Below are 23,272 nucleotides of genomic sequence, written 5' to 3' on the forward strand. Positions count from 1 at the left end.
AGGACTCCTGGGTTCTCTCCCCGCTCTGGGTGGAGGAGGGGCCGGAGCCAGGACTCCTGGGTTCTCTCCCCGGCTCTGGGTGGGAGAGAGGCCGGGAGCCAGGACTCCTGGGTTCTCTCCCCAGTGCTGGGGCCGGCAGCCAGGATTCCTGGGTTCTCTCCCCAGCTCTGGGTGGGGGAAGGGCCGGGAGCCAGGACTCCTGGGTTCTCTCCCCGGCTCTGGGTGGGAGAGGGGCTGGGAGCCAGGACTCCTGGGTTCTCTCCCCTGTGCTGGGGGGAGGGGCCGGGACCCAGGACTCCTGGGATCTCTCCGCGGCTCTGGGTGGGGGAGGGGCCAGAGCCAGGACTCCTGGGTTCTCTCCCTGCGCTGGATGGGGGAGGGGCCAGGAGCCAGGACTCCTGGGTTCTCAGCCAGCTGGGACCAGCGGACAGAAAATTTCCTTTCATTTCCTCCAGAGGAGGGTGGGGACCAGGGCCCCTTATCACTCCCCACCAGCAGCGATTGGGGGAGGGGAGAGCAGGGAACAGCCAATCACGAACAATGCAGCGAGGGCCCCTCCCCCCCGCGGCCCCCTGGAGGGGGAGGGCCTGTAACCGGACCCCTCAAAGGCGCCTGGGAAGGACGGGGAGGGGGGGGCGCTGCTCCCTGGCCTCCTCCCTGCCATAGGGGAAAAGCCGGGGGGGGCTGAGCTGTGGGGCTGTCTCTAGTTCACCCCCAGATTCCATGGAGAAGCTACTTGGGGATCCAACGCCCCCATAACCACTAGACCCCACTCCCCTCCCAGGGCTGGTGCCCCTCACTCCCGACCCGCAGCCCCGCCCTGCCGGTGCCCCTCACTGCCGACCTGCAGCCCCCTACTAGCCAGGCCTATCCCACCCAGCTCTGCCGGTGCCCCTCACTCCCGACCCGCAGCCCCCTGCCAGCCCAGCCCTGTCCCCCAGCTCTGCTGGTGCCCCTCACTCCCGACCCGCAGCCCCCTGCCAGCCCAGCCCTGCCCCCCAGCTCTGCTGGTGCCCCTCACTCCCGACCCGCAGCCCCCTGCCAGCCCAGCCCTCCCCCCCAGCTCTGCTGGTGCCCCTCACTCCCGACCCGCAGCCCCCTGCCAGCCCAGCTCTCCCCCCCAGCTCTGGCGGTGCCCCTCACTCCTGACCTGCAGACCCTGCCAGCCCAGCCCTGCCCTGCCCAGCTCTGCCAGTGCCCCTCACTCCTGACCTGCAGCCCCTGCTAGTCCAGCCCTGCCCCCACCCCCAGCTGTGCCGGTGCCCCTCACTCCCGACTCGCAGCCCCTGCCAGCCCAGCCCTGCCGGTGCCCCTCACTCCCGACCTGCAGCCCCTGCCAGCCCAGCCCTGCCCCCCAGCTCTGCCGGTGCCCCTCACTCCTGACCTGCAGCCCCTGCTCCCCCCAGCCCTGCCCTGCCCAGCTCTGCCAGTGCCCCTCACTCCTGACCTGCAGCCCCTGCCAGCCCAGCCCTCCCCCCCAGCTCTGCCAGTGCCCCTCACTCCCTGCGGCTGACTGCCTTGGCAGGGCGCCCCCTGTGGCCCGCGCCCTGCGCTGGTCGTTGCTGAGGGGGAAGTGGGTTATTGGGGGCGGGGGGGGGATTGTGCAAAGTGGAAACCGCGTCTCTTTGGGCGCAACATCCTGTGACGTGGGGGTGCGGGGGGGCGGGCGCCAGCCAATGGGGCGCTGGCAGGAAGGGCCGTGGTGGGGCAGCCAGGGCCCCGAACGGGGCGCGGCAGAGGGGCCAGCCAGGAGCCGCGGTGAGGGGGGAGCTGGGGGGCAGCAGGGGGGGCTGGGTGCTCCCCCGGGTGCACGGGGCAAGTGGGTGGGAACTGTTGGGTTTGTGGGGGGAGGGGCAATGGGGGTCTGGTGGGGGAGGGGCAGGGGCGATGAGGAGGTCACGGGGTGGGGAGGGGAGGGGGTCTCACAGTGGGGGGCTGGTTACTCTCGGCAGGTGAGCCCGGCTCCCAGCCCCAACCCCCGGCCTGCCCTGCCCTGACCCCCTCCCAACCCCTCCCCCAGCCCCCTGCCCTGCCTTCCCTGCCCCCCTCCTGAGCCCCTCCCCCGCCTGCCCCAGGCCCTAGTCCCAGACCTCTCCCCTCCCCCAGCCCTCCTGTCCCCCATTTCCCATCTGGCTGGGGCAAGGGCAGCGTCTGGTGGTGGGATTTGGGGAGCCCATGAGGGGCAGGGTGGGGGCGAGCGACCCCCCCCGAGAGGGATGGGGGCAGCTGGAGAGAGATGAGGCCGGCCCCGGCCAAGGTGAGCACCAGGGCGCAGCGGGATGGGAACCCCCATATCTCTGCTCCGTACATTTCTGCCCCCTTCCTGTTCCAGGCCATGACTAGTTTGGAGAGTGAGGGGGCAGCGGGGGACAACGCCCAGCCAGGCTCCCCCAGCCCAGCTTCCTTGGGGGGCTCGGCCCCCACGACTGACCCCCTGATGCCCCCAGACGAGGCCGTTGAAGGGAGGGACCCCAGGGGCATCCTGGCAGGACAGGACCAGACCAGCAACGACCCCCCAGCCTCGGACAGATCCGACCCCCCCACACCGACAGAGGTGAGGAATGGAACCCAGGTGTCCTGGCGCCCCCCCCTCCCCCACGCCAGGCAGGGAACCCAGGCATCCTGGCATCCCCTCTCCCCCGCGCCGGGCAGGGAACCCAGGCGTCCTGGAGTCCCCTCTCCCCCATGCCAGGCAGGGAACCCAGGCGTCCTGGCACCCCCCCTCACCCGCGCCGAGCAGGGAACCCAGGCATCCTGACCCCGCTCTCCCCCAGGCCGACCCACTGGACCCCTTCAACCGGGAGCGTCTCTTCGACCTGCTCTTCCGCTCCCAGAGCCGGCGGCTGAACGAGCAGCGCTGCCCCCTGCCCAGCCTGCGGGGGGCGCCCCGCCACGACCCCGCCCGGCCCTGGCGCTCGCTGCCCGGGACCCCCACCGAGGGCCTGCTGGGGGGAGCAGGTAAGGAACCCGACCCCGTGCCGGCCTCTCCTGTGCCCCCGACCCATGCCCCGACCCCCAACCTTCCCCTGTGCCCCTCCCCCAGTCCCCTCTCCTGTGCCCCCGACCCCCAACCTTCCCCTGTGCCCCTCCCCAGCCCCCTCTCCTGTGCCCCCTCCCCCATGCCCTGACCCCCTCCACCAACCCCTCTCCTGTGCCCCCTCCCTTGGCCCCCCAACCCCTGCCCCTGAACCCCTCCCCCAGCCCCTAACCCCTTTTCTCTGTCCCCCTGACCCACCCCCTCCTTCAATCCCTCTCCCTGTTCCATGGCCCCCATCCCCTTCCCCCCTCCCCCGGTGCCCCTCTCAGCTCCTGCCATCCAGCCCCCCCATTCCAAGCCTCCTTCCTCTTCCCCCCACACCTCCATCCCTCTGCCAGCCATGGGGGGGAGGGTGCAGTCTGGCAGGGGGGTGCAGCCAGGGGGTGCAGTTGGGGGAGGAGTAGCGGGGGGTAGAGCTGGGGGTGCAGTGAGGGGTGAAGTGGAGGTGCAGCTGGGGGGTAGCAGGGGGTAGAGCTGGGGGGGCACCGTCCAGGCCTGTCTAAGCCCCCTGGCCCCCCCAGGGAAGTTCTGCTCGCTCACCTCGCTGCAGGCTGAGCAGTTCTTCGAGCTGGTGGCCACGGCCCAGGCCCGGCGGCTGGACGACCAGCGGGCTGACTTTGTGGGGGACCCCGGGGCTGAAGAGGGGGTCGAAGAGGGGGCCAAGGGGCCCCCGGAGGCCCCTGACCAGGAGGAGGAGCTGTACAGCACCATCCTCACCCATCAGGTAAGAGGTGGCCCCCCAGGACCTCCACCCCTGAGTTCTGCTTGACCCCCAGTCCCTGAGATCCTCACCCCATAACCCCTCCCTCCAGGCCCCCCGAGATCACAGAATCCTAGAATATCAGGGTTGGAAGGGACCTCACCAGGTGTCTAGTCCAACCCCTGCTCAAAGCAGGACCAAACCCAAAAAATCATCCCAGCCAGGGCTTTGTCAAGCCTGACCTTAAAAACCTCTAAGGAAGGAGATTCCACCACCTCCCTGGGTAACCCATTCCAGTGCTTCACCACCCTCCTAGTGAAACAGTGTTTCCTAATATCCAACCTAGACCTCCCCCACTGCAACTAGAGACCATTGCTCCTTGTTCTGTCATCTGCCACCGCTGAGAACAGCCGAGCTCCATCCTCTCTGGAACCCCCTTCAGGTAGTTGAAAGCAGCTATCAAATCCCCCCTCGTTCTTCTCTTCTGCAGACTAAACAATCCCAGTTCCCTCAGCCTCTCCTCAGAAGTCATGTGCTCCAGCCCCCTAAGCATTTTTGTTGCCCTCCACTGGACTCTTTCCAATTTTTCCACAGCCTTCTTGTATTGTGGGGCCCAAAACTGGACAGAGTCTCTAGATGAGACCTCACCAATGTCGAATGATCACGTCCCTCGACGTGCTGGCAATGCCCCTACTTATACAGCCCCAAATCCCGTTAGCCTTCTTGGCAACAAGGGCACACTGCTGACTCCTATCCAGCTTCTCGTCCAGTGTAACCCCCAGGTCCTTTTCTGCAGAACTGCTGCCAAGCCACTCGGTCCCTAGTCTGTAGCAGTGAATGGGATTCTTCTGTCCTAAGTGCAGGACTCTGCACTGTCCTTGTTGAACCTCATCAGGTTTCTTTTGGCCCAGTCCTCTAATTTGTCTAGCTCCCTCTGTATCCTATCCCTACCCTCCAGCATATCTACCACTCCTCCCAGCTTAGTGTCATCTGCAAACTTGCTGAGCGTGCAGCCCACGCCATCCTCCAGATCATTAATGAAGATATTGAACAAAAACGGCCCCAGGACCAACCATTGGGGCACTCGGCTTGATACCGGCTGCCAACTAGACATGGAGCCGTTGATCACTACCCACTGAGCCCGACGATCTAGCCAGCTTTCCATCCACCTTATAGTCCATTCATCCAGCCCAGACTTCTTTAACTCGCCGGCAAGATACTGTGGGAGACCGTGTCAAAAGCTTTGCTAAAGTCAAGGAATAACACGTCCACTGCTTTCCCCTCATCCGCGGACCCAGTTATCTCCTCATAGAAGGCAATCAGGTTGGTCAGGCATGATGTGTCCTTGGTGAATCCATGCTGACTGTTCCCGATCACTTTCCTCTCCTCTAAGTGTTTCAGAATTGATTCCTTGAGGACCTGCTCCAGGATTTTTCCAGGGACTGAGGTGAGGCTGACTGGGCTGGAGTTAAAGACGGGCACTACATTAGCCTTTTTCCAGTCATCCGGGACCTCCCCCGATCGCCAGGAGTTTTCAAAGATAATGGCCAATGGCTCGGCAATCACATCCGCCAACTCCTTTAGCCCCTCGGAGGCAGCACATCCGGCACCATGGACTTGTGCTCGTCCAGCTTTTCCAAATAGTCCCGAATCACTTCTTTCTGCACAGAGGGCTGCTCACCTCCTCCCCGTGCTACGCTGCCCAGTGCAGCAGGCTGGGACCTGCCCTTGTCTGTGAAGACCGAGGCAAAAAAATCATTGAGTCCATTAGCTTTTGCCACATCCTCTGTCACTAGGTTGGCTCCCTCATTCAGTGCGGGGCCCACACTTTCCTTGACTCTCCTCTTGCTGCTAACACACCTGTGGAAACCCTTCTTGTTACTCGTAACATCTCTTGCTCGCTGCAACTCCAAGTGGGATTTGGCCTCCTGATTTCACTCCTGCAGCCTGAGCAGGATTCTTATCTCCTCCCTGGTCATTTGTCCGACCTCCCACTTCTTGGAAGCTGCTTTTCTGCGTTTCAGACCAGCAAGGATTTCACTGCTAAGCCAAGCTGGTCGCCTGCCAGATTTCCTGTTCTGTCTGCACAGCGGGATGCTTTGTCCCTGCACCTCACTAAGGAGTGTTTGAAATCCAGCAGCTCCCCCGGCCTCCCCCCCACCCCGTGTTATCCTGCCTAGGAGGAGACAGTGTCTGAGATCCCCCTGCAGACCCCACGTCGCTCCCCCCCAGCCCTGCCAACCCCTGCGCCCCCACCCATGACCCCTGACACCCCACATGCCCTCTGAGCCCCCCTCCCCCACAGACACTAACCCCTCGTCCCCCACCAGAGCCAGCGGCTGGAGGAGCAGCGCAGTGACCCCCCCATCCCATTGGGGGCCCAGGAGCTCTTCGACCTGCTGCTGCGGGTGCAGGGGGGACGCATGGAGGAGCAGCGCTCGGAGCTCCCCCCTGCCCTGCTGTCCCACCCCTGCTGAGACCCCCCCCCCGATGGGCAGGGGAAGGGGAGGCCGAGACCAGGCCCAGCTCGCTGCAGGAATGGGGCAGACAGCAGCTGAAAGGGGGGGGCTCATTCCCTCCCCAGACCCCACTGATGGCTGAGAACCGACACAACTCGCTGCAGAAATGGGGGTCCCCAGGCCCCCTGCTTACACCTGGGGGATGGAAATGGGGACCCCCCACAGGAAGCCCCAACTGACGCCGCTGACTGAGACAGGCCCCAACTCGCTGCAGGAACTGGGGGGGCCCGGGAGAGCTCAGCTGAGGCCTGGGGGCTCGGTGCACGGACAGGGGACCCCAGCCACGTCCCCCCAACCACAGCAACGACCAGGGGCTGAGACCAGGCCGAACTCCCTGAGGAAGGGGGAACCCCCACCACCCCTGAGACCAGACACGACTCCTGACGCCCCCAGTGGGGCCGGAGCAGGGCAAAGAGCAAAGGCGGGGGCTTCTGCCGCCCCCCACAGAGCCGCCCTGGGCGGGGGATGGGCCCAGAGACTCCGAGTATTCGAAGCTAATTCCTGAAGTTTGTGAAAAAGTAAAAACCACTGGGGCAAAGGGGGGTGACGGCCTCTGCTTGGGGGGCGGGAGCCAGGACTCCTGGGTTCACTGCGGGGTCTGGACTGGGCAGCGTCTCCCTGTGCCTCAGTTTCCCCCTCTGTGCCCCCAGACATTTTATCCCAGCCAGAGACAAAGGCATCAACTCTCTTTATTCTCCAGCTGTGTGGGGGGGGGGGCACGGGGGTATAAATATGTGGGGGAGGGGGCAGGGCAGGGGAGGAAGAGGGGTTGGGGCTGGGGGGTCACCCCCACCTGTCCCTTTGTGATGTGGGGGGGTTGCAAAGCCCCGCCTCTTACTGTTCCATGACATCAGCGCAAGGCCCCACATGTGACAGCATCAGCGCCTGGGTGTGTGACATCACTTCCTGCCTGTCGTGCTGTCCCATCAGGCGCATCTGTCAATGACATCAGCACCCCCGAGCTGCCAGTGTTCTGCGTGACATCATTTCCTGTTCATCAAGTTGCACATTATGACATCGCCGTCTTCTGTGTGACATCACTTCCTGTCTCTGACATCATCCTCCGGCACTCACCTGCCCGCCTGGTGATGTCACAGGCCGGCACAGCCACACCCTTCCGCCATCCAATCCGAGCCCCCTCCCCAGCAGCGCCTGGGGGCGGAGTCACTGCACCAGGGTGCCGGCCGATTGGCCGGGAGCCCAGGGCTGGTGGGGCGCGAGGCAGGGGGCAGGGTGCCCAGGCGGGGGTCGTCCCGCAGGCGCAGCAGCTTGTGGTGGGCGCGGGCAGGGCAGCGTCGCGCGGCAGGTGACCCAGCTCGTTCGGGAGCTGCCGACTCGCCCGGTGCCGGAGCAGGAGCCGTGCCACATCCACGCTGCCCTCCCGGGTCGCCAGGAACAGCGGGGTCTGCGCCTGCGGGCACCCGGACGCCTGGGTTCTCTTCTGGCTCTGGAAGGGGACTGGGGTCTAGTGGTTAGAGCGGGGGGGCTGGGAGCCAGGACTCCTGGGTTCTCTCCCGCCTCTGGGAGGGAAGTTGGCTCGTGGCTAGAGCAGGGGGGGTTGGGAGCCAGGACTCCTGGGTTCTCTCCCCGGCTCTGGGAGGGGAGTGGGGGCTGGTGGTTAGAGCAGGGGGGGTTGGGAGCCCGGACACCTGGGTTCTCTCCCCGGCTCTGGGAAGGGAGTGGGGGCTGGTGGGTCAGAGGTGGGGGGAGTTGGGAGCCCGGACGCCTGGGTTCTCTCCCCGGCTCTGGGAGGGGAGTGGGGGCTGGTGGTTAGAGCAGGGGGTTTGGGAGCCAGGACTCCTGGGTTCTCTCCCGGCTCTGGGAGGGGAGTGGGGGCTGGTGGGTTAGAGCAGGGGGGGTTGGGAGCCAGGACTCCTGGGTTCTCCCCTGGTTGTGCTAATGGAGGACCCCCCACCCCGACTGCCCCTGTCCTGGCCCCGTTACCTGGTTGTCCTGGGCATCCTTGCTGGCGCCGCTCCGGAGCAGGGTGAGGGCGGCCCGGGCGTTATTCACAGCGGCAGCCCAGTGCAGGGCCGTCTTCCCTGGCGGGCCAGAGGGGTGAGACAGCGGATCCAGGGCCCCCGGCCAGCCCGTTCCCCCCCCCCCCGGTGCCCAGTGCCCCTGCTGGCCCGTGCCCCCTCCTGGCCCCAGCCCGGTGCCCCCTGCTGGCCCGTCCCCTCCCCGTGCCCCCTGCTGACCCCGCTTGTCGGTGGCGTTGACGGCCGCCCTGCCCCACAGCAGCTCCTCCATCCCACTCTCCACCTCAAGGCGCGCGGCCAGGATCAGGGGGGTGGCGCCGTCACTCATCCGGGTGTCCAGGTCTGTCTGCCGGCAGCGAATCAGGAGCTGGGAGAGGGATGGGGTGTGGGACATTAGGGGCAGGGCCTCCAGCTCCATTCCCCGTCCCCTTGCCCCATGTGGTGTGGGGCATGGCTCTGTGGGGCAGCCATCTTGGATTGCCCCCCATTCCCCAGCCAGGGCCCCCTGGGATCTGTCCCCTGCCTGGAATTTCACCCTTGATTTCTGTCCCGGGAATGGGGGGGCGTACCGGGGGGGGCTGCGGGTTCAGGAATGGGGGGCCATCTGGGAGGGGTAGCTTAGGGGGTGGTGGCTGGAGGCTGCAGCGGTCGGGGTGTGGTTTCCACCAGCTATCAGTAGGGCTCAGAGTGAACAACCCAACTCGGGGGGTGGGGCAGAGTGCAGGGCTAGACAGGGATTTGGGGGACTGATCCCCCATTCCTGTCCCCCACCTCCCCACATGCTCCCCACCTTCCCCCCACACCTGGCAGGCCCCCAGGGCGTCAGCCCCGATGGCACTGTGCAGGGGGCTGCGCCCTGCCCGGGCCCGCACGCTGGGGTCTGCACCGGCGTCCAGGAGGCTGCAGACGGCGCTGGCCTGGGCAAAGCGGGCGGCCAGGTGCAGGGCCGTCTCCCCCGTCGCGTCCGTCTGGGCGTCCAGCCGTGCCCCCTGCGCCAGCAGCTCCCCCACGGCGCCCCCGCGCACACCACTGCCATCAGCGGCGTCACCCCATCTGCCGTGGGGCCAAGAGACAAGCATCAGTGTGGGGGTGGGACTTCCCCCTTTCCCTGCCTGCCCTGGGGCGGGGCTTCCTGTTTTCCCACTTCCTGCGGGCGGCACTTCCCCCTCTCACCCAACCTCTAGCGTGGGACTTCCCCTTCCATTGCAGGGCAGGACTCCCCCCTTTCACCATCTTCCTGCAGAGCAGGAATTCCCACATCTAGTGGGTGGAACTTCCTCCTCTCCCCTGGCTCCTGTGGGTGGGACTTCCTGTTTTCCCACTTCCTGTGGGCAGGACAACACCCTATCATCTCACCCCTGTCGGGTGGGACGTCCCACTTCCTGTGGGCGGGGTTTCCAGATACTGGCTCTGTGTATGTTTGACCCCACCCTGCCCCTCACCTGGCCCCCTGGCGTCGAGGTCCCGCCCCTCGGGGGCCTCATCCTGGGGCGGGGTCAGCATGATGCATTGTGGGACGGGAGCCCCGGCACTTGGGTGCTTGCGTGTCCAGTGCCGGCAGTCCCGGTCCGAGGGGGGAGGGGCGTCAGCCTGCCAGGAGGGGGATGGGGATTAACAGACCAGAAAAGAGCCCCCCAAGTGTTATCGCCTCCCCACCAACCCCTGGCTCTGGGGTCCCAGCCCCTCCCTCCAGGCGATGCCCCCCAACCTCTCAATGTGAAGGGTGGGGTCCCTGGCTGGCCCCCCAGGGTCCCCAGCCAGGGTCACCCCAATACCTCGATTTGCTGAGGGGTCGGCTGCTTGGGGAAGTGGGGTGTGTCCCCCAGCCTGGCCCCCCGGTGGGCGCCGTGGGGAGCAGGGCAGGGTCGTGGGGGTCGCTGTGTCACTCACTTCAGGCCAATGGCGTCCTCCCCGATTGGGTCCCGGCGGCGCCGGGCGTTGGGGTCCCGGGGGCGGGCGAACCCCACGGGGAGCCAGAGCACCCCATTTTCTTGTCCCCCGGCGGCACAGCCAGAGCCCGACCACGGCCCCCAGGGCCAGCGCCAGCCCCCCCGCCAGCAGGCTCCCGAGCAGGGGCCAGGGCAGCTGGGGGGGCGGAGGCCTGGGGGTCTGAGGGGGAGAGGCAGGCAGGCGGTGAAATTGGGGGAACAGGCTGACCCCCAATAATGGATCCACCCCCACACCCCTCTTGGGACCCCTTCCCAACCTGGCCTCGCTGTCCCAACCCCTCCCTGACCCCCCCCGGCCTGCAACCCCCTCATTGTCTGCCCCCCCCAGAGTATCCCTCCCCAATCCCCCCAGGCCTCTGCCCCCCACATCACCTGCCCCCCCCCCACTGCCCTGACCCCTCCCCAACCCCCCGTTACCGCTGCTGGCCTCTTCGACCCACACGGCCGCCACGGGGTGGGGGGTCAGCACCCCCAGAGCGTTGGAGACGGCCAGAGCCCCCAGGAAGCGCCGGGCACCCTCGGGGGTCTTCAGGCAGCGACCGGCGCAGCGGGACCCATCCACCACCAGGAACACGACGGACCTGGGGGGTGATGTGGGGTCAGGCTGGGTACGGGGGGGGACCCTCCCCACAGGGACCTCCTGGGGGGCAGCTGTAAAGGGAAGTTTTGGGGGGCAGAGTCCCCACATGGGGCTGTTTCTCCCTATGGGGGTGAGGTCCATTTTCAGGCAGGGTGTTGATTGGGGGGGGATCGGGGGGGATTTGAGGGGGTCTCACCCGATGGTCTCCCTCTCCCCAGTGGGTCCCTGGGGTTGCTTGGAGGTTCAGGGGGTGGGGAGATCGGGGGTGGGAGAATGGAGTATTTGGGGGTTCACGGGTGTGGATATTGGGGTGTGGGAATGGGGAATTTGAGGGGTCGGGATTTGGAAGGTGTGTGGCGGTGTGGAGATTGGGGTGTGGGAATGGGATATTTGAAGGGTCGGGGATTTGGGGGGTCAGGAGTGTGAATACTGGGGTGTGGGAATGGGGGATTTGGGGGGGTCAGGGGTATGGAGATTGGGCTGTGGGAATGGGGGATTTGGGGGGTCAGGGGTATAGAGATTGGAGTGTGGAGATTGGGGTGTGGGAATGGGGGATTTGGGGGGTCAGGGGTTTGGAGAGTGGGGTATGGAGTTTGGGGTGTGGGAATGGGGGATTTGGGAGGTCAGGAGTATGGAGATTGGGGTGTGGAGATTGGGGTATGGAAATGGGGGATTTGGAGAGTCAGGGTTTGTGGATATTGGGGTGTGGGAATGGGGGATTTGGGGGATCGGGGGGTCTCACTCACCCGACGGCATCCGACTCCCCCTCCTGGCCGGCCTCGGTGGGCGCGGGGTGCGGGGCAGGGCGAGGGGGCTCCAGGGGGGGCCGCCAGCCGGTGCGGTTCCCCCCGCCTGGCCCCTCACGCCCCGTGTAGGGGTAGAGCCTGGGCCGGCCCTGGGGCTCGCGCTGGGGGCTCAGTCCCACACGCAGGGCCAGCGCTAGGGTGTAGAGCAGGCCAGGGAGGGCCCGGGGGGGCAGGGCGGCCGCCAGCCCCAGGGTCCCGCCCCTCCCTGGGGCACAGTCCCCCCCCGTCCCAGCCGCACTCGGGGGACAGGCAGCCCCGGTCGCAGTGTCCGTTGGCAAAGTGGTCGTGGCAGTAACGGGCATAGGCCGGGCTGGGGGCAGAGACACGGGTTGGGGGTACCCTGGAGAGCTCCCCGGACCCACCCCCCACAGCCCCCCCGGTCCCCCCAAATTCTCCCCCAATCCACCTCCACAGAGCCCCCCCAGATCTGTCCCCACAGCCCCCCTGGATCCCTCCCAATCCACCCTTCACAGAGCCCCCCTGGATCTGCCCCCACAGCCCCCACTCACACCTGGAGAAACCCCCTGAACCCCCACTCCCTCTCAGCCACCCAATGTTCCCCCATCCTGCAGCCCCCCAGATCCACCCACTCGCCAGTCCCCCGATGAGACCTCCCATCCCAGACCCCATCCACCCACCCCACCAGCGAGTCCTAGCTCGGAGCCAGTGCCCCCCAGAGGGGACAAGCCCCTGCCCCATTCCCTGCCCCCTGCCCCGGCCCGGCACCCCCCGGAGGCCCCTCACCTGCAGGGAGCCGGGGGCCGGCAGTCGTACCCGTTGTAGAGACAGGCCTCGCTGTCACACTGGGGGTGGCAGTGCCCGTCGCGGAAGCCCAGCTGGCATGGCTCCGGGCACCCCGCCCAGGGGTCCAGCACCCCCAGTGAGCAGTCGCCCCCGTCCCAGGCACTGGAGGGGGAGCTGCAGGCTGGGTGGCAGATCCCTGCAGGGCCCCCCTACCCCAGGCCGGGGGCAGGCCGAGCTGCCGGGGGAGCAGGGAGCCGCGGGGCGGGGCTGGAGGCAGTCGGGGCCCCCGTAGCCCCCCAGGCAGAGGCAGCGGGGACCAGCCAGATGCTGGACACACACCCCGTTGTGGTGGCAGCAGTGGGATCCGCAGGGGGGCAGCTGGACGTCACAGGTGGCATCGCTGTAACCCTGGGGGGTGCGGAAAGAGGTGGGGCTCAGATGGATACTGGAGAAAGGGACCCAGGCGTCCGGCCGGGGAGGGGGAGCGGGAAAAGGGACCCAGGCGTCCGGCCGGGGAGGGGGAGCGGTGAAAGGACCCAGGCGTCCGGGGGAGCTCACCCGAGGGCAGTGACAGGTGAAGTCGGAGGGGGTGCTGCCCGTCACTGCACAGGACCCCCCATTGGCACATGGGTTTGATTGGCAGCTGTCAGTCACTGACTCACACCTGGACCCTGGAGGGGGGGGCACAGGAGAGTTAGAACAGGTCATCCCCGGAGCCCCCCTGCCCCCAACCCCCTCGACCCCCCCTCCCAGCGCCCCTGCCCCTATCCTGCCCTCCCCCCCGCCCTTACCTTGAGTACCGGAGGGGCAGGCGCAGTGGGGGCCGGTGGGGTGCAGGGTGCAGGTGCCCCCATTCTGGCAGGGCTGGGGGTGGCAGGGCCCCCCGGGCCCCAGCTCTGAACAGTTCACCCCGCACTGCCCAGGCAGGCACTGCAGTGGGGAGAAGTCGGGGGTCAGCCCAGGCAGGGTCCCCCCCCAAGAGCAGGGCCGAGGAACCCCGGCATCCGGGGAGGGACCCCGGCGTCCGGGGAGCTCACCTGGCAGACGTAGCCCCCGGGCCGGGCCAGGCCGGTGGCCCCATGTTCACAGGGGTCCAGTTGGCACCGATCGGCCTCCTCGCAGCAGGATGGGCCCCCTCAGCCTGGGGGGCAGGAGCAGCGCGGGGTCCCCCCCCTCGTCCATGCAGTGCCCCCCGTTCCCACACAGCTCCTCCAGCGGCACCCCTGGGGGCACAGCAGGCCAATGAGCCCCCGGCTCGAGCTGACCCCCATATCCCCCCAGAGCCTCCCTTCCCCCCCACTGCCCCTCCCCCTGGCCCCCCCTCAGCACCTCGTCTCTGGGCGGCTGCCTGGCAGGGGCTCTGTGGTTGCTGGCATAGGGCCCCGCCCCAGGCTGGGGGGCAGCGGCAGCGGGGTGGGGAGGGGCCACCCAGCTGGCAGCGCCCCCCGTTCTGGCATGGGGGGCAGCGAGGGGGCAGTGGCGTCTGGGGGAGAGAGAGAGACTGTCAGGGAGAATCCCCAGCCCCCCAGTGGGGAGACACTGTACCCCCCTCCCCCCTGCCCCTCCCACTCGTACTCCATCCTTGCTCCCCTCCCCCCATGCCCCTCACCTGGCAGCACTCCCCTCCCCCATCCCTGCCCCCTCCCCCCATGCCCCTCACCTGGCAGGGCTCCCCCCTGAACCCCGGGGGGCAGAGGCAGGTGAAGGCTCCGGCCCCGTCCAGGCAGGGCCCACCGTTCCCGCAGGGATCTGGGGGAGAGACAGGGTCAGCGCCAGCCCCCCACAGTGCCCCCTGGCCCCAGCACCCCCCCGGTACCGGCCTCCCTGCCCCCCAGCCCTGAGACCTCCCAGCCCCCCCAGTACCAGCCTCCCTCCCCCACACCCCCGTAGTCCCCCCCCATGCCCCTCAGCCCCTGCACCCCCTTGGCCCCACCCCCCAGTACACCCCACTCACTGGGGGTGCACTGCTCCAGGTTGCTCTCACAACGCTCCCCGCCGAACCCCGGGGTGCAGAGGCAGAGGTACCCCACAGGGCTGTTCTGGCAGGTGCCCCCGTTCCGACACGCCCCCCCCCAGCACCCATCCAGCTCCTCCTCGCACGGCACACCTGGGGGCAGAGACAGTGGGGAGATCCCAGGGCTGGGCTGGCAGAGGCTGCGGGTCGGGAGTGAGGGGCGCCGGCAGAGCTGGGGGCTGCAGGTCAGGAGTGAGGGGCACCAGCTGAGTTGGGGGCTATGGGTCGGGAGTAGGGGGCGGAGTGAGAGGCACCAGCAGAGCCAGGGAGCTGCAGGTCAGGAGTGAGGGGCACTGGCGGAGCCGGGGGGGCTGCAGGTTGGGAATGGGGGGCACCAGCAGAGCTGGGGGCTGCAGGTCGGGAGTGGGGGACACCAGCAGAGCTGGGGGGGGGCTGCAAGTCAGGAGTGGGGGGCACCAGCAGAGCCGGGGGGCTGCAGGTCAGGAATGAGGGGCACCAGCTGAGCTGGGGGCTGCAGGTCGGGAATGGGGGGCACTGGCGGAACCAGGGGGGCTGCAGGTTGGGAATGGGGGGCACCAGCAGAGCTGGGGGCTGTGGGTCAGGAGCGGGGGCACCAGCGGAGCCAGGGGGCTGCAGGTTGGGAGTGGGGGACATCAGCAGAGCTGGGGGGCTGCAAGTCGGGAGTGGGGGGCACCAGCAGAGCTGTGGGGCTGCAGGTCAGGAGTGAGGGGCACAAGCTGAGCTGGGGACTGTGGGTCTGGAGTGGGGGGCAGAGTGTGGGGCCCCAGCAGAGCTGGGGATTGCAGGTCAGGAGTGGGGGGCACCGGCGGAGCCAGGGGCTGCAGGTCAGGAATGGGGGGACACTGGCAGAGCTGGGGGGGGGGCTGCAGGTCAGGAGTGGGGGGCACCGGCAGAGCCAGGGGGCTGCAGGTCAGGAATGGGGGGGACACTGGCAGAGCTGGGGGGGGCTGCAGGTCAGGAGTGGGGGCACCGGCAGAGCCAGGAGGCTGCAGGTCAGGAGTGGGGGGCACCGGCAGAGCCAGGAGGCTGCAGGTCAGGAGTGGGGGGCACCAGCGGAGCCAGGGGGCTGCAGGTCAGGAGTGGGGGGGACACCAGCGGAGCCAGGGGGCTGCAGGTCAGGAATGGGGGGGACACTGGCAGAGCTGGGGGGGGCTGCAGGTCAGGAGTGGGGGGCACCGGCAGAGCCAGGGGGCTGCAGGTCAGGAATGGGGGGGACACTGGCAGAGCTGGGGGGGGCTGCAGGTCAGGAGTGGGGGGCACCGGCAGAGCCACGGGGCTGCAGGTCAGGAGTGGGGGGCACCGGCAGAGCCAGGGGGCTGCAGGTCAGGAATGGGGGGGGCACTGGCAGAGCTGGGGGGGGCTGCAGGTCAGGAGTGGTGGGCACCGGCGGAGCCAGGGGGCTGCAGGTCAGGAGTGGGGGGGACACCAGCGGAGCCAGGGGGCTGCAGGTCAGGAGTGGGGGGGACACTGGCAGAGCTGGGGGGCTGCAGGTCAGGAATGGGGGGGACACTGGCAGAGCTGGGGGGGGGCTGCAGGTCAGGAGTGGGGGGCACCGGCAGAGCCAGGGGGCTGCAGGTCAGGAGTGGGGGGCACTGGCAGAGCCAGGAGGCTGCAGGTCAGGAGTGGGGGGCACCAGCGGAGCCAGGGGGCTGCAGGTCAGGAGTGGGGGGGACACCAGCAGAGCTGGGGGGGCTGCAGGTCAGGAGTGGGGGGGACATTACCTGTAAACCCCTGGGGGCAGGTACAGGTGTAGCCATGGGGCTGGGGCTGGCAGGTCGCCCCCTGGGGGCAGGGCCCCGAATCGCAGGGGTTGATCTCGGCCGAGCAGTCCTGGCCTGTCCAGCCGGGGGCGCAGACGCACAGAGCCCTGTGTGGGGCAGGGAGGCAGGGTCAGTGTGAGGCTCCGCCCCCTCCTGCCCCCCGGCCCAGCCCCGGTCCCGGCCCCCCTTACCCCTGCGGGTGGGTCTGGCAGGTGCCCTGGGCGCAGGGCCGCTGGCTGCAGGCGTCGCTCCAGGGGGCACAGTCGGGGCCCGAGAAGCCTGGGGGGCAGAGGCAGGAGAAGCCGCCCACGACCTCCAGGCAGGTGCCCCCCTGGCAGGGGTCACTGGTGCAGGCTCCCGCCTCCTCCAGGCAGCACGGCTCCTTGAACCTTGAAGCAACAGGGGTGGGGTTAGGGGGGCTCCAACCCAGACCCTCCAGCCCCCCAGCCCCTCCTCCATGTTCCCCAGGGGAGTCTACCAAAACCGCCCCCCCATGCCACTGTCCCCTGGGTCCCTGTCCCCAAATCTACACTCTCCCCACCCCACTTCTAATATCCCCGAAGAGACAGATCCCCCAAATCCCGGTCCATGCCCAGCCCCCCCTGACAGCCCCCAGCCCCCCAAATTCTGGTCAATACTCAGCCCCCCCCATGACAGCCCCAGCCCCCCAGCTCCCAGTCCATGCCCAACCCCCGCTGGGCCCCTGGGGTCATCTCACCGGGGGGGCAGTGGCAGTGGAAGGCCCCCGCCCCAGCCTGGCAGCGCCCCCCGTTCCCGCAGGGGTGGTGGCGCAGGTGTCCGCCTCCCCCTCGCACATGGGCCCCTGGAAGCCGGGGGGCAGAGGCACTGGAAGTGGCCCAGCAGGTCCAGGCAGGGCGCCCCCCGCAGGCAGGGCTGGCGCAGGCACTCGTTCACGTCGGCCTCGCAGCGGGACCCCTTGTAGCCAGCCGGGCAGCAGCACCAGAAGGAGCCCACGACGTTCTCACAGCGCCCCCCGTGCTCGCACAGCTCTGCGCCTGGGGGGGGGTCAGGGCGCTGGGGTGGGGCCGACACAGCAGTGACACGCACCAACCTGCAATGCACATGCCTGGACAAGGGCCATGTGCAGACACAGGATGAACACGCCTGGACTCGGGGGGGCACTCACTGACACATGATCAACGTGCCTGGACGTGGGGGGGGATGCACTGACATGGGATGAACACGCCTGGAAATGGGAGGCCATGCACTGACATGGGATGAACATGCCTGGAAACGGGGGCCATGCACTGACATGGGATGAACACGCCTGGAAATGAGAGGCATGCACTGACATGGGATGAACACGCCTGGAAACGGGGGCCATGCACTGACATGGGATGAACACGCCTGGAAACGGGGGCCATGCACTGACATGGGATGAACACGCCTGGAAATGAGAGGCATGCACTGACATGGGATGAACACGCCTGGAAACGGGGGCCATGCACTGACATGGGATGAACACGCCTGGAAACGGGGGCCATGCACTGACATGGGATGAACACGCCTGGAAACGGGGGCCATGCACTGACATGCGATGAACATGTGTGGACTTGGGGGGCCACGCACCGACACACAATGTACACATGTACACAGAGACACACATGGAAAATATGCCCAGACATGTAATGCTCACACACTGTCACAGCTGTGACGGGAAGGGAAATGCCCTGCTGTGTCCAATGCTCTAAACCCACCCGGCCAGACACCAACGTCCTTTTACCTGCCGAGGGTTACGCAGCCCAGGGACCCTGGCTGACACCGGACCCAAAGGCCCAGTAAGGGGACAGGAGACTTTCAGATCGGGGGGGGGCGGGGGGTTCTTCGCTCTTGGCACTGAAAGGGGCCAGACGTCAGGCCAGGCCCCCCGTCTTTCTGGACCCGTCTGGTGTATTTCAGACGTGTCAGTAACCGCCAGGCCGGGCGGGTCAGCGTTCAGCTTTGTTTGCTGCACTCCTACATGTTCCCTTGCTAGAGGGTTTGAGCCGTTTGCTGTAACTGTGAACCCTGTTCCTCTGGGCTCTAGGAACCCGACCGCCCGGGAGAGCTACGTTCCAGCCTGATTCACAGAGAGCACTTTTCCTTTTCTTTTCTCTAATTCAAACCCTTCTTTTTAAGAGCCTGATTGATTTTCCCCAGGGGGCTGGCTCTGGACTCCCCAGGAACTGGTGGGGGAAAGGGGGGATGGTTAAATTCTCCCGGTGTTAAGACCCAGGGGCTGGAGCGGTGTTCACCAGGGACTCGGTGGCGAAGTCTCCCAAGACTAGCCGGGGAAGGGAGCTTTCCAGATAACTCACAAATCTGGATGGTGGCAGCGAGACCAGATCTAAGCTGGTAATTAAGCTTAGAGGTTCTCATGCAGGTCCCCACACTGTACCCTGACGTTCAGAGTGGGGAAGGAACCTTGACACACACCGTCGTGTGATGCAAATGAAGAGAGACACAAACAACACACACGTGCACATCCATGCAGACACACGGGATGGTGCATAAACGTGCAAAGCACACGCACAGACACGGGGAACAGGCAGATATTTAATTCACAGGCCCTGCACCAACGTGCCGTTCCCATGACATGCGGGGAGAGACACGCAGCTCATCGTGCCCTGCCTGGAGCCCGCGGGCTGTGCCCGGCCCTGGCCCCCACTCACCCAGCTGGCACTCGTCCAGGTCCTGGTGGCAGGTGGGCCCGGTGTAGCCTGGCTGGCACAAGCAGACGGCCGAGCCCGTCAGGGGGTTGGTGTCGCACGAGGCCTCCGCGTGGCAGGGGCTGCTCAGGCAGGCGTCACTCAGGTGGCACAGGAGCCCTGGGGGCGTCGGACGGGGTGAGAGACGCCCCCATGCAGAGCCAGCTGCACCCAGATCACGGTCAGCACCCTCCACAGGGGACAGGCCCCTGCCCCATTCCCTGCTGCCCCCCAAAGCCAGGGGCCGGGTGGGAGCTGGTTCTCCCTAGAGGGGCCAGGCCCCTGCCCCATTCCCTGCCCCCCAAAGCCAGGCAGGCCCTGCCCTGGGGCCGGGTGGGAGCCGGTTCTCCCTAGAGGGGCCAGGCCCCTGCCCCTGCCCCATTCCCTGCTGCCCCCCAAAGCCAGCCAGGCCCTGCCCTGGGGCCGGGTGGGAGCTGGTTCTCCCTAGAGGGGCCAGGCCCCTGCCCCATTCCCTGCTGCCCCCCAAAGCCAGCCAGGCCTTGCCTTGGGGCCGGGTGGGAGCCGGTTCTCCCTAGAGGGGCCAGGCCCCTGCCCCATTCCCTGCTGCCCCCCAAAGCCAGCCAGGCCCTGCCCTGGGGCCGGGTGGGAGCTGGTTCCCCCTAGAGGGGCCAGGCCCCTGCCCCATTCCCTGCCCCCCAAAGCCAGCCAGGCCTTGCCTTGGGGCCGGGTGGGAGCTGGTTCCCCCTAGAGGGGCCAGGCCCCTGCCCCATTCCCTGCCCCCCAAAGCCAGCCAGGCCCTGCCCTGGGGCCGGGTGGGAGCTGGTTCTCCCTAGAGGGGCCAGGCCCCTGCCCCATTCCCTGCCCCCGCAGGCCGGGCCCCACCCGTGCGCCCCGGGGGGCACTGGCACAGGAAGGTGCCCACGCGGTCGAGGCAGGTGGCGCCGGGGAAGCAGGTGGCCGAGACGCAGTCGTCCACGTTGTGGGTGCAGCTGGTGCCCGACCAGCCGTTGACGCAGACGCAGCGGGAGCCCCCGGGCAGGTTGTGGCAGGTGCCGCCATGGTGGCAGGGTGAGGGGCCCAGTGCCAGATACTCGTCCTCGTCCCCCGAGCAGTCCCAGCCTGCGGGGAGCACGTCAGGACGCCGGGGTTCCCGCCCAGCCCCACCGGGCGTGTGGGTGCTGGGGCGTTAGAGCCATGCGGGGGCTGGGAGCCAGGACACCTGGGTTCTCTCCCGGCTCTGGGAGGGGAGTAGGGGCTGGGGGGTCAGAGCGGGGGGGCTGGGAGCCAGGACACCTGGGTTCTCTCCCCGGCTCTGGGAGAGGAGGGAGGGGGAGTGGGTGAGGGGGGGGGGCCTGGGAGCCAGGACTCCTGGGTTCTTTCCCCGGCTCTGGGAGGGAAGTGGGGGCTGGTGGGCCAGAGCACCCCCAGCTCCCCACCCCCGGCTCTAACCCACCAGTCCCCACTCCCCTCCCAGAGCCAGGGAGAGAACCCAGGAGTCCTGGCTCCCCGCCCCTCCCCCGCTCTAACCACCAGTCCCCACTCCCCTCCCACAGCCAGGGAGAGAACCCAGGAGTCCTGGCTCCCCCCCTGCTCTAACCACCAGTCCCCACTCCTCTCCCAGAGCTGGGAGAGAACCCAGGAGTCCTGGCTCCCCGCCCCTCCCCCGCTCTAACCCACCAGCCCCACTCCCCTCCCAGAGCCGGGAGAGAACCCAGGAGTCCTGGCTCCCAGCCCCCCCTGCTCTAACCACCAGTCCCCACTCCCCTCCCAGAGCCGGGAGAGAACCCAGGAGTCCTGGCTCCCAGCCCTCCCCCCGCTCTAACCACCAGTCCCCACTCCCCTCCCACAGCCAGGGAGAGAACCCAGGAGTCCTGGCTCCCAGCCCCCCTGCTCTAACCACCAGTCCCCACTCCCCTCCCACAGCCAGGGAGAGAACCCAGGAGTCCTGGCTCCCAGCCCCCCTGCTCTAACCACCAGTCCCCACTCCCCTCCCAGAGCCAGGGAGAGAACCCAGGAGTCCTGGCTCCCCCCCTGCTCTAACCACCAGTCCCCACTCCCCTCCCAGAGCCAGGAGAGAACCCAGGCGTCCTGGCTCCCCCTCCGCTCTAACCACTAGCCCCTACTCCCCTCCCAGAGCTAGGAAAGAACCCAGGAGTCCTGGCTCCCATCCCCCCCTGCTCTAACCCACCAGCCCCCACTCCCCTCCCAAAGCCAGGGAGAGAACCCAGGAGTCCTGGCTCCCAGCCCTCCCCCTGCTCTAACCACCAGTCCCCACTCCCCTCCCAGAGCCAGGGAGAGAACCCAGGAGTCCTGGCTCCCCCCACGCTCTAAACACCAGTCCCCACTCCCCTCCCAGAGCCGGGAGAGAACCCAGGAGTCCTGCCCCCCCCCCGCTCTAACCACCAGCCCCCACTCCCTTCCCAGAGCCGGAAGAGAACCCAGGAGTCCTGGCTCCCAGCCCCCCCTGCTCTAACCCACCAGCCCCCACTCCCCTCCCAGAGCCAGGAAAGAACCCAGGAGTCCTGGCTCCCAGCCCCCGCTGCTCTAACCCACCAGCCCCCTCCCCCCTCCCAAAGCCAGGGAGAGAACCCAGGAGTCCTGGCTCCCAGCCCCCCCTGCTCTAACCCACCAGCCCCCACTCCGCTCCCAGAGCCGGGAGAGAACCCAGGCGTCCGGGCACCTACCTGTCCATCCTTCCATGCACATGCACCGGTAATGGGCGCTGGGCAGGCACTGGCAGGTGCCCCGTTTCTGGCAGGGCGAGGGGAAGCAGGGGTCGCCCACGGCCCCTGGCACTCGTCCCCAGTGAACCCTGGGGGGCAGGAGCAGGTGTAGGTGGGGGGCTCCGAGGGGTGGAAGAGCCAGGGGAAGCAGGTGCCCCCATTCTGGCAGCGCTCGGGACAGCACGGGTCCTGGAACTGGCACAACTCCCCCACAAAGCTGGGAGGGCACCTGGGGAGCGAGAACCCAGGAGTCCGGTGAGGGGGGGAGGGAGTTAAGGCCCCCCCATTTCCCCTTCCCCCAAAGCCCACCAACCATCTCCCTCCTGCTGTGTTCCCCTCAACTCACAGGCAGGAGCGGCTCCCATCGGGGTGTGCCAGGCAGGTGCCCCCGTTCACGCAGGGATCCCGGGTGCAGGTCAGACCTGGGTGGGGGGACAGACGGACGGGGGGGTCAGAACACCCACAGACACGGAGACCCCATCTCCCCGGCCCTCCTCCCCTACCCCAGACCCCCGGCTGTACCTTGCCCAGGGGTCCTTATCCTGGGATAATCTCCCGGTGCGGACAGCCTTATCCCGGGATAAAGGGGCCAGTCCCCCTTTAGCTCCTTCCCCTACAGGGACAGATCCGCGCTGACCCCCAGCCGGGCAATCTCCCCTCCAGCACAATCCCAGCCCAGGGCCCAATGGGGACGGAGCAGCCAGCCCCACTATGGGCACAGAGAACCCAGGAGTCCTGCCAGGCAGGGGGGCAGCATTTCTGTTAATTTGGTTTCCAGTTGGAATATTGGGTGTGACGTAGCCCAGGGGAGCTTTACAATGTGACAGAAAATCCAGCCCATCGCCGAGGATCCAGCGTTCAAACGTGTTGCATCCGGCCAGGTTCGGATTTCAGATATTGCACATCCCGGGCAGAGCGCATAGATCGCAGCTAAGTTTACGGGAGGCTTTTAATTTAACAGTACATAGAATCCGAAACCATTAAATAACCTTCAAGTTCACAAATCCATTGTACTGTTTAAATATTACAGCGTGAGACAAATGAAACATATGATATCTAATATTTTAATATGAACCACATTTGAAATAATCATATATCAAATATATTGCAATATTATATGCCGCAAATAGTATATTCAATATTTTAATATATCATAGATAATCTTCAACATAGATACATATAATATTAACACAGTAGATCTATTTAATATTGATCTCGAGATGACTAGATCATATGAAATGTAAAATATAGAATTAATTTTAAGATTAGATTTTTGTATTGACCATTTTAATATATGATACTTCTACAACGGTGATTCTATGTAATATTGATTCTAACATACATGAAGTGTAATAGTATATTCAATATTTAAATAACATCTTCAGGAATACCTATAGATCTAATTCTACATACTGAAGGCGATTTCAATAGTACGGATATTTAAAACGCTAAGATGGTCTATATTAGTACAGATTGTCTAGAATGGCTGTATTGCATGTTAGAGCTGTAATGAAATACGTTACCTCTTTGAATCTAGCCGTACACAGAGAACACGAAAGACGAGGCCCCTCGCTCTCCCCCCAGGGTTTGCCAGTCAGGAATGAACGACACCGCACGCTAGCGTCCCCCAGGACACCATTCACTAGCACTGCACCCAATAGCTTAGGCCAGCGGAGCGCGACACCGGCTCGTACACATGGTGCTAGCAGTGGTGGTCACTAGGCCGTGTAAACGGAAGCGAAGTGACCCCCTTGAGCACGCGGACGCGACATGATTTTACCCGAGCAGAAGGAGTGGTTGGAAACAGCCT

General features: G+C 66.3%; 2 protein-coding genes and 1 long non-coding RNA gene across 6 annotated transcripts; 2 read left to right on the plus strand and 1 right to left on the minus strand.

The window, feature by feature from the left end:
• Window positions 1–1,401: 1,401 nt before the first annotated feature.
• Window positions 1,402–7,273, plus strand: GPSM3 (G protein signaling modulator 3). 4 transcript variants are annotated; one of them, XM_050919654.1, is made up of 5 exons: window positions 1,402–1,555; window positions 2,333–2,554; window positions 2,775–2,958; window positions 3,559–3,761; window positions 5,131–6,027. In XM_050919654.1, the coding sequence occupies exons 2-5, from the start codon at window positions 2,336–2,338 to the stop codon at window positions 5,473–5,475; spliced, it is 951 nt and encodes a 316-aa protein (XP_050775611.1). In that variant the 5' UTR covers window positions 1,402–1,555; window positions 2,333–2,335; the 3' UTR covers window positions 5,476–6,027. The 4 variants fall into 4 exon arrangements, with proteins under 4 accessions (XP_050775611.1, XP_050775610.1, XP_050775612.1 ...); XM_050919653.1 differs by lacking the exon at window positions 1,402–1,555 and adding an exon at window positions 1,592–1,758 and having other exon boundaries at window positions 5,131–6,022; XM_050919655.1 differs by lacking the exons at window positions 1,402–1,555; window positions 5,131–6,027 and adding exons at window positions 1,895–2,257; window positions 6,068–7,273.
• NOTCH4 (notch receptor 4) lies at window positions 7,266–19,919 on the minus strand (the record flags this gene model as incomplete). The annotated part of the gene is given in 22 exon segments (XM_050920894.1): window positions 7,266–7,667; window positions 8,201–8,298; window positions 8,455–8,602; window positions 9,039–9,241; window positions 9,244–9,288; window positions 9,678–9,832; window positions 10,126–10,233; window positions 10,235–10,954; window positions 11,511–11,794; window positions 11,796–12,081; window positions 12,315–12,373; window positions 12,528–12,722; window positions 12,873–12,985; window positions 13,106–13,394; window positions 13,837–14,063; window positions 14,269–14,546; window positions 14,834–14,841; window positions 15,991–16,177; window positions 16,262–16,588; window positions 16,789–17,080; window positions 18,722–18,898; window positions 19,622–19,919. Coding segments are annotated over 22 exon segments (4,899 nt in total), but the record flags the coding sequence as incomplete, so codon positions are not given.
• Window positions 14,748–15,410, plus strand: LOC127032437 (uncharacterized). The gene is made up of 3 exons (XR_007768831.1): window positions 14,748–14,767; window positions 15,006–15,095; window positions 15,343–15,410. It is a non-coding gene; the product is annotated as an uncharacterized LOC127032437 (long non-coding RNA).
• Window positions 19,920–23,272: the final 3,353 nt, after the last annotated feature.

This window comes from Gopherus flavomarginatus, chromosome 12 (assembly GCF_025201925.1).
Source record: "Gopherus flavomarginatus isolate rGopFla2 chromosome 12, rGopFla2.mat.asm, whole genome shotgun sequence".
Taxonomy (NCBI): Eukaryota; Metazoa; Chordata; order Testudines; family Testudinidae; genus Gopherus; species Gopherus flavomarginatus.

What these genes read in the sequence shown, in the direction of transcription:
- GPSM3 (XM_050919652.1), top strand. Translation starts at nt 2,237, where the DNA reads ATGAGGCCGGCCCCGGCCAAG. An exon ending in TGAGGCCGGCCCCGGCCAAG is followed by an intron (nt 2,258 to 2,332) that starts GTGAGCACCAGG and finishes TTCCTGTTCCAG; the next exon opens with GCCATGACTAGTTTGGAGAG. An exon ending in GCACCATCCTCACCCATCAG is followed by an intron (nt 3,762 to 5,130) that starts GTAAGAGGTGGC and finishes CTCTCCTCTAAG; the next exon opens with TGTTTCAGAATTGATTCCTT.